At 45.4% G+C, this 16,684-nt stretch overlaps 1 protein-coding gene across 6 annotated transcripts in view; it reads left to right on the top strand.

Annotated features, from left to right (window-relative positions):
• Nucleotides 1-16,684, top strand: part of WWC3 (WWC family member 3) — a 216,659-nt gene that overhangs the window by 76,429 nt on the left and 123,546 nt on the right. For all 6 annotated transcript variants that reach the window (XR_012898891.1, XM_075915061.1, XM_075915044.1 and 3 more), the window contains exon 4: nt 13,774-13,850. Coding sequence is in view for 5 of the 6 variants with exons in the window: in XM_075915061.1 (XP_075771176.1) it covers nt 13,774-13,850 (77 nt within the window). In the remaining variant the exon portion in view is untranslated. The remainder of the gene's footprint in view (nt 1-13,773; nt 13,851-16,684) is intronic.

The raw sequence follows: 16,684 nt of genomic DNA, 5'->3' as shown, positions 1-16,684 counted from the left end.
GAAGAACATAGCTAGGGGTACATCTACACTGCAAGATTCTTTTGAAAGAAGCTTTTTCGAAAGAGCTCTTTCAGAAAAGCTTCTTTCGAAAGAGAGTGTCCACACCTCAAAACCGGATCGAAAAAGTGATCTGCTTTTTCAAAAGAGAATGTCCAGACTGCATGGATGCTCTCTCGAAAGAAAGCTCTGATTGCTATTCACAGAATGGCCACCAGGGCACCTGTGCTTTTTTCAACTGCCTCTTTCGAAAAATGTCTCTGTTCTACATCCACACATGTCTTTTAAAAAAGATGTTCTTCCTCGTAATTTGAGGTTTACCAATGTTGAACCCCCCCCCCCTGCATTCTTTTGATTTAATTTTGAAAGAATGCGATTGCAGTGTGGATGCGGGTGAAGTTTTTTTTGTGAAAGGGCAGTTTTTTTTCAGAAAAACAATGTAGTCTAGACATGCCCTAGGCTAGGTCCTTCAACCGACCTTAATCGGTATTAGATAACAACATAGCGGCAAGATTTAAGGCGAACAGCGTTTCAGTACTTCAGAGTTAGGGAGGCCTGTGGACCATGAAGGAGCTAGCAGAGGATGACTGGATTATAGAGTGGGGGGAAGTAAGTGAATCAGTTCTTCTTACATCATTCTATTTTTTTATGTAACAGTGACCAAAGAAATCCTTAAGTAAGCCTTTAGTCAATCTTCTAATAATAATAATAATCTAGAATCAGACAACTAGTTTGAACATCAGCTTTTTATCTTGGAGGAACTTGTTTGCTTGTTCCGGTCTCAAACAGTGCCTTTATAAACATAGGACGAAGTACAGGTTGGACTTCTCTGGTCCAGCAACATCCGTGGTCTAGCATGATTTTAGTTAGCTGGATGTCCACTTATTGTGACTGTGCTCAAGTTTCCTGTGGTTCCATAAAGTTTGTTTACAGCCACCAGCCCTGGCTGTCAGTCTTCTGTGCTGTTATTTAGCTCTAATTTATCCCTAAATGTCTTCTAAGAGTCCAGTAAGTAGTGGAAGTGTTGTAATGATTTTATAAAACATTGCTTCCGTGCCCCCTCCCCCCCCCAGTGTTTCGGTAAATTCTCTGATTCAGCACGGGTTACGTCCTGAGGGTGCTTGATTAGAGAGGTTCAACCTGTGCAAATACCTAGGATCCAGCAGAGACACAACTGTGTATCCCTGCAATAATTATCTAAAGGAGAATGGGGGACAAATGGAGGACTGGGTGGAGGTTCGTTGTATGTCAGGCATGAAAATGGAACATGTTTCGGGGGAGAAAATGGTATTTAGTATGGGCTATGTAGGAATGGGGTTACCAAAAGAGGAAAAGGCAAGATGTCTATTAGGAGAGGATGAAATGAGTGAGAGTCCAAAGAAGTTTGGATAACAGTTGATGATTAACTGAACCCATTGAGGTTCATCCATCACTAGTTGAGAGTTGGTTTTGATGTGGCTTTATGTGCCAAGCTGGACATTTTATGAGAGATGACTTTATAATGTGAGCACCACAGAAAGCTTCTTTTCATATGCCCAACTGCTCATTGGTGACTGTGGTGGAATAGACATAAAAGGTTTCTACACATGACTGCCTTCACAGTCCAACTTACTGTCCAATCCCAGTACAATTTATTCTCTTTTATTAGTGCCTGCTTTTAAATATAAAGTTTACTTACATTTTGATATTCAGAGCCAGGAACAGAGATGTTTGATACATGGCTTTGGCATTTTGAAGGGCTCAGAGCCAGAGTGTCCAAACAGTTAAGTATATTATGTAGTACACAACTAGATAATTTATGTAAGAAAATTCCTTTAATAACTGTATAGTAGCCTTTTACTAAAAGGCTACTTTGTTTAGCTAGTTCTTAAATGTTGTTCTTGTTTCATGCGTAATGTCATAACACTCAATGTCTTTTTACCTTGGGGATCCCTCCAAGTCGTAACTGTCATAGTCTTTTTATACCGTTGTCAAAATTAAAATGCAAAAATGCGTATTTTTAAGACATTATGGCAGAGGAGGATTGGAAATATTGTGGCTGGGGAACTCTGCTGCCATGAAAGATTGTGTACGTCTGGTGGGCAGAGGGAGAATGTGGCTGCTGTGGCGCTCAGGTTTGAGCTGGGAAGCAGGAAATGGGGATTTCCAAGGCACCAAAGGGTCCTGGGAGCAGATAGGAACACCAAGAGCTTCCTTCTCAGTGGCTGCACCCTCTCACTCCTAAGTGTGAGAATCATTCTCCCTCTGATGCTTCTTTCTCTCATTCTCAGTCAGTTTCTATCCCTGCCTCCCCTCCTACCAGTCGACGAAAAAATATTGTGAAGGGTGTTGAGTATCAGCAGTAATATTCCGTTATTTCAGAATGGAACCACTGTTAGGAAAAACTGAAGATCTTCTGTCCAGATCATTGTTCGTTTTTCTTCATAGCTGAACTTCTTTTAATAACTCTATGTTGCAATTATAGGACATTTTATATAAGATGACAGATTTACTAACACAAATGTTAAACATATATTCAGTGAATTATATATTTGGTCTATAGTATCAAAGTATTAATAAAACAGGATGCTACCAAAATCTGCTATGCTTTCCTTCAGAGGCTTTCCATAATAAGTGAGACTTGAATTTCTATCCCTTCAATTTGTGATGAAGTTGACATGTCAGAAATTCTCTTGACTATGTCACCTGTGGCTCTTGGGTGCACATGCACTTCCTACGTATAGGGTCAGATTATTATTTTTTGAATAGTGGTGTCCTTGGGGCCACCCTGTGCCTCTCTGCGTACTTCCTATGAGGTTATAAAGAGTGCGGCAGCCATGACTCTTCCTCAGCTCCCTCTTACCACAGCAAGATGGAACCGGGCAAGTGTACAGCCCACTGTCTGTCTAGCTGAAGACTCCATTTTAAAAAGATCTTGGTGAAGAGGTATCTTTATACTTTCTGTCTTTGATTAATTAGGATGATCTGGGGAGGGTGGGGGAAGGAACCCCCAAAAGATACAAGTACAATGGGACTAGGTGCCTCTCACCAACTAATGATAGTTTCAACTGTATCAAATCTGTAATGGACTCATTTCTCAATTGGACAGACTTTTCTGGGATGTCTTTTCTGTTGGGGCACACTTGCCTGATAACCGCTCGGTGTGTACATCCTTCTCAGTGAGTGTGAGCAAATTGAGGGATGTATGGTTGGAACTGCATTAACGTGCCCGCCTCCCTGTTTTCTTTCCTCTTCGCTCCCAACACTCGCTACCAGCAAGCACCACAACTCAGGATTTGATAATGAAAGGAAGGGAGTGAAGAAAACTCCAACACTTTATGCTCATGGAGTACCCTGGTATGGGGATCGTTGCACCAACCAGGGCTGAAACTGGGTGCGAAATCAGCATGAATGTCCTCTGAACCAGCTCTTCTGGCATAGACAACATCCTTGGAGCCACATGGAGCAAAAGAATGGGAAGCGCCACACTGAGACCAGAGTATAGAGAGACATTGTTCTATAAAATGGAGAAGAGGCATCCATTCCTCAAAGGATGAACTGCTTACATTTTTTTTACCACGGAGAGTGGTACTGACTAAACTGAGACCAGTGAAAGCATCAACCCCAGTATAGGACTGAGTTATACTCAGGTTCATCGTTAATATTGAAGTGGCGCTGGGCCCTGGAGCCAACTTTACAGCGACTACTTATTTCATCACCATTGTTGAGCTATGGCTTCTTTCCAGGGCCAAGCACCTCATGCCTCCCTGTTACCATCTACAAGTGGCCTTGGACATGTCCTGGGGGGATCCCTCTTGCAGGGTGTAGCCACAAAGACAACTGGAATGTCATTAAGCAAACCAGTTGCTTCTGGGCTAGTATCCATATAGGTGTCTACTCTGGCCGTACTGGGGACCAATCACCTCTGGTATCCCACAGCAAAACCCTCTCATGGAGGTACAGGAAGAGGAAGAGATTAGGCTCCTCAATGATATCCTGACCAGAACCACTGACACCAGAGCCACGCATTAATATCCAGGAAGTAGGGACAGTGGAAAAACAATGACGTCTCCATCCAAAGGGCCTTTATTGTTTCCTGGCTGGGTGGTCATACATTTTCTAGCCCTAGTGACCTGTGACTTTAAAGTTCTCCAGGATCTTCCAACGCGTAGTGAAGACCAAGGCTAGTGAAATGACAGTGAACCAAGAGAAATCACACAAATTCTTTTAATTTCTTCATCACATTGGCACCATCCAGAATTGTGTTTCTTTAAAAATGAAGGAACCCAGGAGTGGACTCTGCATATCCCAGCTGTCATCCAGCCCACATGCAAACTGGTGGGGAAGCGTCATCAGGTGCCTCAAGAAACCTGTGAACACTTCTCTCGCCAAGATCCATGATCAATTAGTAGTTGCAGCAGTACAGAAAAAAATCAGAATTGACAAACGGCATATACTTAGACAAACCATGAGACACTGTTAGCCCAATATAATTTCTTGATGGAGGAAAGCATGACACACTCAACATGCCACAAGATGTTGGGAAGCCATTAAAGGAGGTCATCTGAGAAGGCAAGACAGTAGCTAGGAGAGCCTCACAAGCTGAAATGAGTTCTTCTAGCACAGTCAGAAGGTAGACGGCCATGAGCATGAGAAGGGCCTCTTGGCTTGGGACCAGAAATACCTAGAGAAATTCAGGATACCAAACAAGATCTGCTGTTGGAGGCATTGAGCTCTGCAGCTAGTGAACTGGCAAATCATGCCATTCTTTAAAGGATACTGGGGCCATCCTGACATGGTCTAGGCTGTCCAAGTTTATATTTCAGAAATATGGCACAGACTTGAAATACACCTAGTCCTCCTTTGCCCCTCTGGGAGCAACTCCCTGCTTCTCTCCTATTCTTCCTAGTGGTTCTTCCAGCTCTGGGTACTGCCACTGTGGCACCTATTAAGATTCTGTGCGGGTGCTGGGCATGGAGTCAGATCCTCTAGTATGATGGAAGGGTGGGCAGGCTGGCTAAGCAGAGTTGAGACCGTATGTGCTACATTGAAATATGGAATAAAAAGCATCCCATACTGGTTTAGTATGGGACAAGCAATTTTGTATATACATTGGGGATGTCCCTTGTAGCTAAGTACTCCATCCAGACTCAGGGCTGCCACACCTAGCAGTATGGCCGTTGACTGGTTAAGTACAAGGATAGGATCCAGGAAATTCTGGTTCTAAGTAGGAAAATATGTCAGAGAGACCTACTCATGTAAATGGAACAGTTGCTCAATATAGGCAGCCCATTATGGTCTGGACATGACTCAGACTCCAGGACTGAAGATCTTCCACTACCAGCTACTATTGAAGCTGTAGGACTTGCACATAGCTCTTATAAAGGTCTGCTTCATAGTGATTTCAGCTTGCCACGTGCCTTTCCTTCAGTGCTTGGTCTTTTATCATCCCACAATATCAGAGTTTCTCAAGAGACTCATACACATGGTCAGAAAACCTGTTCCTGCTTGGGAATTTAGCATGATCCTCCTGTGAAACTTCCATGTGAACCCCTCTCAGAATGTTCCCTGGATTAACTCTCTCTGCATATGGTCTTCCTCCTGGCTATTATTTCAACCAAGAGAAGATTCAGGCACTTATGGCTGTGTCCCCTTGTATGACCTCCCATAGTGGAAAGATGGCTGTGAAATGACATCCAAAGTTCATTCCAAAGGTGATCGCTGATTTTCATATAAACCAGCTGGTCATCCTATTTGTTTTCTTCCTGAAACCACACTGTTCACAGGGGAAAGAAAATACGTATACTTGACATTTCCAGGACTTTGATTTATTGTACTGACAGGACCAAACTATTCAGACTGTAACCCCATTTGTTTATTGCTTTTGAATAAGGTCCAGCTGCTTCTTCTCAAAGGGCATAACACAAACTACTTCACTTGCCTGTCAGCTTCTCCCACCAAGCGTCAAGTCTCAGAGACCCCTCCAGAGTGCAGGAAGTATCCTCTGCCTGCTAGAGAATTTTGCAAATATCAGCAACTGCCAAGGCAGTGATTTGGAGTAATCCCCCGATACTTGTCAGACACTATTCCTTGGACTAACCTGCTAGGCCGTACACTAAATTTGTGAGAGCTGTATTATGAACCCTATTCAGCTGATGCATTCCTACCATCCTGAGTGGAGAGGGAGGGATGAAAACTGCTTGCAAAAGTGGTTGTCTTGGTTGCTGACTCCTCCCTAGGAGGCAGCCCTACATCTGAAGCTTCTATTTTACACACACCAGGCTAAAGCAAGACATATTATCCCTCCCCTTTTGGTGGTAAAATGCCAGGTTTCGTCAAGACCCACTGTGGGCATTAAGTTAGCTGCCACTTTTTTGGGGGGGAGAGCTGCGAAGGAATTTTTCCTTTTATCACCATATTGGCTTGGGTGCAGTTAGGATTTTTTTCACTTTTTCCCCACAGCAGGTTCAGGAAGGGCTTTGTTCGTGCATGGCATAAAGGGCAGTTGGCTACATGTTGCAGCTCAGTAATTAAGTGTAACATGGATGTCCAGTGCAAGTACTCCATAGGAAAGATAACACAGTGACTAGAGATGTTAAATGTTGTTTAAAAAGGTATTGCCACTGAAAATCTTTGTGGTTATTGCAGAGCTCGCAGCATGTATATAAAGCTTAAATAAGCTTCATACTGCAGAGTCTGCAGCAAAGCCTCCCCAGGACCAGAGAAGACTTTTAACCAATAGCATTAATTGATAAGCACCAGCATATCGGTTGAACTATAACATCGCTAGTAGCGACTGGATAAATAGCTTGAAAAATGAAGAGGTGGTCATTAAAAGAAAAAACAAGAGGGGACTCCTAGCATTGGTACAACAGAGAGCCAACAGCCCATTCTTGTAGCCAACCTTAACCCTCAGGCCCATATGTAGGAATTTCTGTGGGAGGAGTGTGCGCTTTTTTTGTAAATGTGGACCTCAAGGGTGCAATCGCACCTTCCCCATGGCCCCCAGGTCAGTGTGGTGCAGCCAGCCAAGGGAATACATGAGCGAAATACTGCCTGAGCCCAGAGATGTTAAAACTTAAACAGCTAATTAAGTAGTCAATGGAATCTTCATTTACTACTCAATTAGTCGATGGGGCGGGGGATGACTGTTTCAGTCCCCACCCTGCTTGTGCCGGGTTCTGTGCTGCACCTCTGCCTTTTAAATCTACTAAGGGCCACGCGACTCTTACTCCATTTCAAAGGTAGGCAGAGCCACAGCACCACTGCACCTCTACCTCCCCTGGTTGCCCCTGCCCCCCTCTGCTCCCCCCCACTCTGATGGTGCTAGGGTAACTGGCTTTTAAGCTGGCTCCCCCCAGCACTGGCTCCTGCTTCCCTCCCCACCTTGCTGCCTCTGATATAGGGGGGGCTCGGGCAGTGAGGCAGCCCAGGTGCGCCTGGGCTGCTCCGTTGCTGGCTTCCCCGCGGCTTTGCAAAGCAGCGGGGGGGGGGCTCGGGCAGCGAGGCAGCCCAGGCGCGCCTGGACTGCTCCGCTGCCGGCTTCCCCGTGGCTTTGCAAAGCCGCGGGGGAAGCCGGCAGCGGGACAGCCCAGACGCCCCGCAGCTGTCCCGCTGCCGGCGTCCTCAGAGGCTTTGCTCCCCGTCTCCCTGGTCTGCTGGTCTCCCTGGTCCGCTGCCCGTGTCTTCCTGGTCTGCTGGGGGGGAGGGGGGTGCAGCTAGTACGCCCCCCCTCCCCCCCACCGCCAGCAGACTAGGCTTTTCTCCGGACGCCTGTGGCAGAGCAGCTGGGGTGCTGCTGCTTGGTGCCGCAGCACCGCTCTGGGCGCTACTGGACCAACCCAGCAGCACCCCAGCTGCTCTGGTCCTGATTCAGCCGCTGGTGGTCAGTTTCAGCAGCGGCTGAATCAGGACGCCTGGGGCAGAGAAGCTGGGGTGCTGCTGGGTTGGTCCATTAGTGCCGAGAAGCGGCCGCGCTACTGGAGCAACCCAGCAGCACCCCAGCTGCTCTGCCCCAGGCGTCCTGATTTAGCTGCTGCTGAAACTGACCAGCGCTGACTACAGGAAGCCCGAGGCAGAGTTGCTCTGCCCCGGGCTTCCTGGAATCAGCTGCTGATCAGTTTCAGCAGCAGCTGACTTGGGGACGCTTGGGGTTCTTAAGTTGAATCTGTATGTAAGTCAGAACTGGCGGTCAGTTTCAGCAGCGGCTGAATCTAGACGCCAGTTCCGACTTACATACAGATTCAACTTAAGAACAAACCTACAGTCCCTATCTTGTACGTAACCCGGGGACTGCCTGTATATCTATAGATAGATATAGTACACAAAATGTAGTGATAAAATTAACATTACAGGACATTTCGGACAAAAACCAATACAAAAGTCTCTAGTCACTTAAAAAATTCACGGCCAAGTCCATAGATCTTCAGAGAACTTGACAAGGAACAAACATCAAATTAAAAAAAAAACTTTAAAAATACAGTAATATTCTCACACTAAAAAAAAAGCATCCCAACCATGTATTTCAAATTTAATACTACTGCCCCATTATGTTCTGTGTGGTTTTTAAAATTAAACTGAACTGAAAGTAAATTAGCACAGTTTGAAGTGCCTGTTTCACTCCAGCTTGTTGATCTCTGGTATGGTTTCCTCAATTTTTTCTCTTATGAAGATTATAGCTTTTTTTATAGTTCTAAAAATTCAGGTCTGTCCCAGACTGCAAATATGAGAGGTTCAAAAACAATATGGGAGAGGCTCCTATCTCAGAATAATTGCTTCAGCCTGGCAAAAAATAGCATTTGAATTTTCTTTGAAGAAACACTGTAAACCAGGTACATGCTGATTCTTTTTTTGCCCTGGAATTTAAATATGACATCTGTGTTGGCTGCCTTATTGTGCATTCATGAAGACTTTGAGCTTAAGGTGCTTCAGCCCCCCTGCTCTAACCCAATGCCCCACCCCATCCCCAGCGCCAGGTACCCCCAACCCTCTGCCCTAACCCAGTGCGTCCACCCCTCCGCCAGGGCCAGGCCCCCCAGCACCCCGCCCCTTCCCCCATCTAACCCAATGCCTGGATCTCACCAGAGCCACTGAGGCCACATGCTTCTCCCTCCAGGCGCTGGGGCGTGTGTGCACAGCGGCCGGCTGTGAGCAGTCCTGGCATGTGGGTCCGAACTAACAAGAGCCCCATTTCTTGGAGCAAAGAGCCTTATGTGGTTCGAGAGCTGCAGGTTGGCCACCCCTGCAATAGCAGTATCTTCTGACTGCTCCTTATTTAGTTTCAGCAGGAGTTTAATGCATCAAGCAAATGATCATAGTTTCTGTGGGATATAAAACCCCTGTGTGGACTTGATTATCTGGTTTTAAAGTAAAATATTGGAGTGTAAAAATATCTTGTCAAGTATCAGAGGGGTAGCCGTGTTAGTCTGAATCTGCAAAAGCGGCGAGGAGTCCTGTGGAACCTTATAGACTAACTGAAGTGTAGGAGCATAAGCTTTCGTGGGCAAAGACCCACTTCGTCAGATGCATCAGGTCCCAGATGCATCTGACGAAGTGGGTCTTTGCCCACGAAAGCTTATGCTCCTAAACTTCCAGTTAGTCTATAAGGTGCCACAGGACTCCTCGCCGCTTTCAAAAATATCTTATCTTCTTAAAAAGATTATTAGCTCTCTCTTCACTTCACTTGTTAGTTCATTTATGGTAGGCTTGTTCATATGCTGTGTTCTCTCTTCTGTTTCAGACACACACATCCCAATTCTCATTTGTCCCAGCCCTGATCTTACAGCAGGATTGACACCGGGGAAGGGAGGACAAAGTAAAGAATGTGGCTTTAAGTTTTTGTGTTCACCATTTATGGAACAACTAAACTGAAGGTTTATCAAGGTTCCAGTGTAAATAAGAGTAGTCATAGGGCTGTTCTAACACATGCTTTGCCTTTAAGAGCACTGGGAATTAGAGAGTTCCTGAAATACTGGAATGCAAAGGCTATAGCAGGGCTTGGAGCAGGGGCCCTATATTAGTTCCCCACTTTCCACGTAAACTCCTGCATAGGGTATCAGGATATTTCTACTGCTGTGAATTGGGTGCCCACATTATGGCTCATTGTGGAGATCCTAGAGTGGCAGTTGGCCTAGTGGCACTAGATGGGGATTCAGGAGATCTGAATGTCATTCCCAGCCATGTCCTGGCCTGCTAAGTGACTGTGAACAAGTCCCAGCACTTTACTATGCCTCAGTTTCCCAATCTGTGAAATAAGGCTAACAATGCTGTCCTTCTCTGTAAAGCACTTTGAGATGGATAGATAAGTGCTCTGTAAGAGTAAGATATTCTTGTAATAATTAGCCAAGAATCACATAGCCAAGGTGAAATCCGTTCCTCAGTGCAAGGGCTGTGGGAGACCTTCACACAAATAAACAGAGTTCCATTGCAGGGCAAATGTATGCCTCTTTTGGTGTTAGTCTGGCCTTTGCTGGCAAGCTCTCAGGGTCAGGGAAGCTGACAAGCTGTAGGTCAAACCAAATGAATTTTGGCCATTAACTTTATTGGGAGCAGAACGTGCACACTGTTCCCTGTGCTGTAGCAGTGCAGAGAGAGAGGTGCTGTGGGGTGCTCTAGCTGTGAGAGCCAAGGCATTAGTGCGGCAGTACCTTTAGTGCACAGTCAGAAAGTTGCCCTATGCTCCTGGGCTGCTACACTTCACCCTGAGAGGGGAAATAAAAACCTCTTTGTGACTTCCACGCCTGCCTTTGCACACCTGGCAGGTGGCTCACCCCCCTGGGTAACTGTTACCCTCTTGCCCCTCTCTTTATGAGGGCAAACCCCCTCCCACAGGGGCTGGTAGTTTCCCCTCCTCCCCTGTCTCCAATACCCCCACCTGGGTTTTTTTTCCCCTTCCAGCCCCTCTTCTGTCTCACCCTAAAGTTATTTGACTCCCTAGGTTAATTTCAGCCTTCTGCCCATTCTCCCCTCCCCCCCCCCCCCCCCCCCCCCGGCTGCAATTTGTTCCTTAACCTCTTTTTAATGCTTGTAAAGAGCCAGAAGCAACATTTGAATCCACATGAATTCTGCAGCAACAGCAGCTCTTACTGAGCATGCTCCGTATACTCTAAGTAGTGAATTCTGGCGTGCAGCTGCTTCTGTTGTTACACCCCTCCTTATGTCTGTGAGACTTTGGGGGTGCGTTTGCACCCTTCACACCATCCCACCCCACACACACGGGCCTGACCATATGGTGGTAGATCATAAGGTCCCAGCAATGTATTAGCTGGAGTGACGTGAATGGGAAAAGAGCTGGTGGGAGCCCCTAGGATGATTGAGACTACTTTTCTCTGCTGGATGGTCCTAGGCATCTACAAATAAAATTTTGGCTTCATTAAATCCATGTCAAATGTCCTTGTCATTCTTTTGTATGGTCAGATAAATAACTTTTGTTTCTTGCCCTTGGGTTTCTGAAATGAAGTTCATATGATTCCTCATTTTTTGAGGAGTAACGTTAGTTCAGACCAAGGGGTTTGATTTGAACTAACGCCGCCTGGAGCACACTTCCTGGTTTGAATCAGCTGGCGATCGGAATAGCACGTGGGCGAGATTATGCTAATGAAGCGTGGGATATTTAAATCCCCTCTTCATTACAATTTCGGTCACCTACATTTGCAACCGTAGTAGACGTACCCTATGATTGCAGGTGGAAGTGGAGGCGTTCATGAAACTCTTTCACTATTAAGTTGTGACCAACACTGTGAAAAAGTTCAGTCCGTGCATTGGTAGTGAATGCACAACCTCTTTTGGCAAGTTACTGCATGGTTTAAATGACCTTAGCATTGTAACGTTCTTTCCACAGTTGATCAAGAGACGCAACAGAATGAAACTCTGAGCTGGTTTATAAAGTGTTAGGCCACAACAATCTCCTACTTAACCTCTTGGACTTAGCCCACTTCAGAATTCTTTTACTACCTCAGTCCTCAAGGGCTTCTGGTCTCCCTTTTTCTCTACATATGAAGAGAGATGCCAGCCATTTTCTGGGACTCTTCAGCACATTTACTTTTGGAAGCCAGCCCTTTTTGCCTTTGTGCGATAGGTAAACAGAGGATAATTTCCTAGTTGGAATTTAACCTAGAGTGACTTTTGAAATCTTGTATCTTATAACAGAGAGAACATGTTGATATGGGAAATGATGCTGCATCTTGGAAAAGAAAGAGAAAACAAAAAGCTCTCTTTAAATTGAAACTATATTGAAGGGAAGCTGTGACTAGATAATTAAACCATTTGATATCGAGGGGCTGAAACTGAGATGGAGGAAATGTTTTAACTGTAAATTTGCATGTGGTTATTGCATGCACTGAGCATCAAGCAGGGAGAATTTCATTAGTCTGGGGTGATTGAGCTAGAAAGTGATTTATTTAGATGTGGAACAACTTCTTTTAGTTTTCTCCTTCTTAGAAAAACTTTATCAAATTGAAATATCTGAGGACATGATTTGACTTTGTTTATATGTATTTGGTACCAGTTTGATCTACTATTAGAGGGTTAAGTCTAAATTTTGAATAGCTAAATAAATTCATGTATTTATCTACTATGTAGTTGAGAGAGTTTGTGTCTTTACTGCATCTGTCTGTCTGTGAGTCCATTTGTTCAAGAATCCCTCCCAAGTGGCAGAATTAAGACCACCAAATTTGGTATGCAGCTTCCTCTTACCATAGCTTAAAGCAAGGTCAGGATTTGATTGTGCCAGGATAGTGGGATGTGCCTGGAATTTGATGGTTTCTCATGAAATGAAAAGAGGAGGGTCTGGTAGGAGGGACAGTTATATTGTAGAACGACCAGGAGGTTAGCAAGGGGCCAGAGATGGGGACTAGGACAGCTATAACCCCATTGGGCAAACAGATGGCAATACTGGAGAAAGGGACATCTATTTACTAGACATTTCAGACAGTTTGTGTGTCTGTCTGTGTGTCTGTCTTCCAGCCGGGGGATATGCACCCTTCCCCTGGCTGTGCCCACTGGAGCTGCAGCCGCTGTGGAGAGCCGCTTCTCACCTGGCCCCAAGGTGCTGTGGTGAGAGAGGGCTGGGGTTGTCCTCTCTCCCTTGGACACCCTGCAAACTGAACCCCTCATCTCCAGCCTCACTCCAGTGCAATGGTTGAAACAAAGAAAACAAAACTTCTATGAGTTAAGGACTTCTAGCTTCATATGAATTTACATTCATTTTTGGCTGTTAGGTAAGTGTTTTATCTGAAATAATGTTGAGGATATTGTAAATCAAATCTGTGTTACCATAGGGCCATTAAATTTGTTATCATAGGGACATTACATTTTTTTTTCCCCGTGAAAGTTCCTAACTGCAAGAAAAATAAAAGGAAAAATCATTAAACATAGTGTCAATTTTTAGACCCTGCTGGTTAGAAGAAATAATTTTGGCTACAAACATTTCTGTGTTTTACACAAATAATTATACTGAGCAAGTCTTGCCATAAATGATTATCACATCCTACAAAGACATGTCTGGAAGTTGTACACAAATAAGCTTTTGCTATCTCTGAAGTAGAATGACTCAACTTTGGGAACCCAGAATGGCATGTAGCCTACACTTTGGCAAGTATTTTTTGGCCTTGATCCCTCAAAAAAATTAAGCACTTGCTTAAGAGATTGCTGAGTTATGGCTTTGAAGTTTCAGAAACATGTTTGAACTGGCTAACTTATTGTTATAATTTACATAGTGTACAATCAATACACACTATCATTTAGCACACTGAAAACATGAAACATATTATAAAATACCATTGTTTTCCATCTGTTTAGCATTCTCTGGATTTTCAACTAATACCAAGTATGACCCATATCAGATTAAAGCAGAAATAGCAAGCCGTCGTGACAGAGTGAGTAATCTTTTTTGATGTTATGTGATTAAAACAGTGCTGTACACACCCACCTACCATTAGGCTCAGAATGTGCATGTGCATGCTTTTTAAAATTGCATATGTGTAAAGTGCCCTTCCATTCTTGAACAGTTACTAAATGAAAATAGCTATGTGGTTCCATATATCTTATTTCTCAATAATTCCAAAGCCTTTTTGCCTGTTTATAAGTGCAAAGAATTTTTTTCTGAACGACAGCCACACAAACTCAACTTGTATTTTAAAAATCATTTCCTTTCTGCCTTGAGCATCACCACTAATAGCAAATAATCTGCAGGCCAAATTCTGTCCCCAGCAGCACCTGTTCAAACCAGTTGTCTTTAGAGTCTGCCATTATGTTCAACAGGGTTCTGTATATGTAACTGAGGTCAGGATGTGGCTCTGTCTTGAGAACTCAGTGATCAATCCAGTTAATGCACATATCAGAATAGATCATTTGTCCAGATTGCATTTATAAAGGAATAAAAATCAACAAATGACCCACCCCCAACGTTCCTCCCACATTCTGTGATAAGTGTATATACAGGCAGTCCCCGATTTACGTGGATCCGACTTATGTCGGATCCGCAGTTACGAACGGGGCTGCCCCAGAGTACACGGACTGCGGGACCTCGCGGTCCTGCCGCCCGTGTACTCTGGGGCTTTGCTCTGCGTCTCCCTGGTCGGCAGACCAGGAAGACGCAGAGCAAAGCCGCGGAGGGGCTCGGGCAGCGGGTCAGCCGCGCTGCCCGAGCCCCCCCCCCCCCCCCCCCCGCGGCTTTGCAAAGCCGCGGGGAGGCTCGGGCAGCGAGGCACCCCAGGCGCGCCTGGACTGCTCCGCCGCCGGCTTCCCCGCGACTTTGCAAAGCCGCGGGGGGGCTCGGGCAGCGGGGCACCCCAGGAGCGCCTGGGCTGCTCCGGCACAGCTTCCCCGAGGCTTTGCAAAGTCGCGGGGGAAGCCGGCAGCGGGACAGCCCAGACGCCCCGCGGCTGTCCCGCTGCCGGCATCCTCAGAGGCTTTGCTCCCCGTCTCCCTGGTCTGCTGGTCTCCAGCAGACCAGGGAGACGGGGAGCAAAGCCGCGGAGGACCCAGGCGGCGGGACCGCGGTGCATCTCGGTCCACCGCCCGTGTCTTCCTGGTCTGCTGGGGGGGGAAGGGGAGGCGCAGCTAGTACGCCCCCCCCCCCCCCCCCAGCAGACTAGGCTTTTCTCCGGACGCCTGTGGCAGAGCAGCTGGGGTGCTGCCGCTTGGTCCCGCAGCGCCGCTCTGGGCGCTACTGGTCCAACCCAGCAGCACCCCAGCTGCTCTGGTCCTGATTCAGCCGCTGCTGGTCAGTTTCAGCAGCGGCTGAATCAGGACACCTGGGGCAGAGCAGATGGGGTGCTGCTGGGTTGCTCCAGTAGCGCCGCTCCTCGGCACTACTGGACCAACCCAGCAGCACCCCATCTGCTCTGCCCCAGGTGTCCTGATTCAGCCGCTGCTGAAACTGACCAGCACTGACTACAGGAAGCCCGAGGCAGAGTTGCTCTGCCCCGGGCTTCCTGGAATCAGCTGCTGATCAGTTTCAGCAGCAGCTGACTTGGGGACGCTTGGGGTTCTTATGTTGATTCTATATGTAAGTCAGAACTGGCGGTCAGTTTCAGCAGCGGCTGAATCTGGACGCCAGTTCCGACTTACATACAGATTCAACTTAAGAGCAAACCTACAGTCCCTATCTTGTACGTAACCCGGGGACTGCCTGTAATTCGGAATAGACAAACAGACCATATCTGTTGTGTGAGAAGGTACAATCTGTACTTACCCATTTTTAGGTTAGAACCATCTTTTGAATACCATCTTGTTTCAAGTATTTGCAGCAGTAGGGGGAAAGTTATACTTACCTTTCCAAATCTGCTGGACAGTGTTCCTAATGAATAGTAGGAAAATCTACACATTCAGTTGAAATGAGTTAATGTGTTAGATGTCCACAACCAATAAAGCTGCTTATAACTTAAGCTCCACCATATTTCTAAATTGTATATTCCTTTAATTAATGGATAAAATGGGACTTAGCATTCCAGATGCTCAATTCATGAAATAAATAAAATACATCTCTCTGAAGGGTGGTGTTCCTGTTTATGACTTAGTGATCACTTTTCACAGGAGTGGCTCTGAAAATAAATTATGTTCACCACCCATCAAAGGCATGTATCATTTACAACATACTGTATGCCGTAGAGCTAATGTTTAGAAAATGCAGCAAACCAAACAAGAAAATATAGTAAGTTGAAATTTCACTAAAATCATCTAAACAAGGTTTAGAGAAAACGTGACCTTTCTATTTGCATGGGTATTACCCATTTCTGTCTCCTTCTAGTTCAATAGTGACCACAAAATGAACCTTTTACTTCCATGTGTACTAGGATGAACCTCTCTTGTATTCATGTTCATGTATATTGAATTAATGTAAAGAATGGAATATACTATACACTGTCGAATATAAAAACATGGAAGATCTTAGTGATATTATTTTGTATTTTAATAGAGCGTATGTTATGAGGGTTGGACTAGATAATCCAAAAGTCACTATATATACTGCCTGTTGTGATGATATAGTGATCTCTGATTTTGTGGGGCATGAGAGAGATGAGTTTATCATTTTTTGTCATTTACGGATTTATGTCCGTCTTGTTGATGTTTTGGATGCATCACTGAAAACCTGCAAAAGCTTTGTGAGACTCAATTTTTGCTTTCTCTTCATGAAACTCACATTTTTCTTTTTTTTTTTCTTACGGTGTCAGTATATTGATTAGGGATGTAATAGTGTAATTGGTTA

The sequence above is a fragment of the Pelodiscus sinensis genome, chromosome 1, assembly GCF_049634645.1.
Source record: "Pelodiscus sinensis isolate JC-2024 chromosome 1, ASM4963464v1, whole genome shotgun sequence".
Classification (NCBI taxonomy): Eukaryota; Metazoa; Chordata; order Testudines; family Trionychidae; genus Pelodiscus; species Pelodiscus sinensis.
This window is presented reverse-complemented; position numbering and strand designations above follow the sequence as displayed.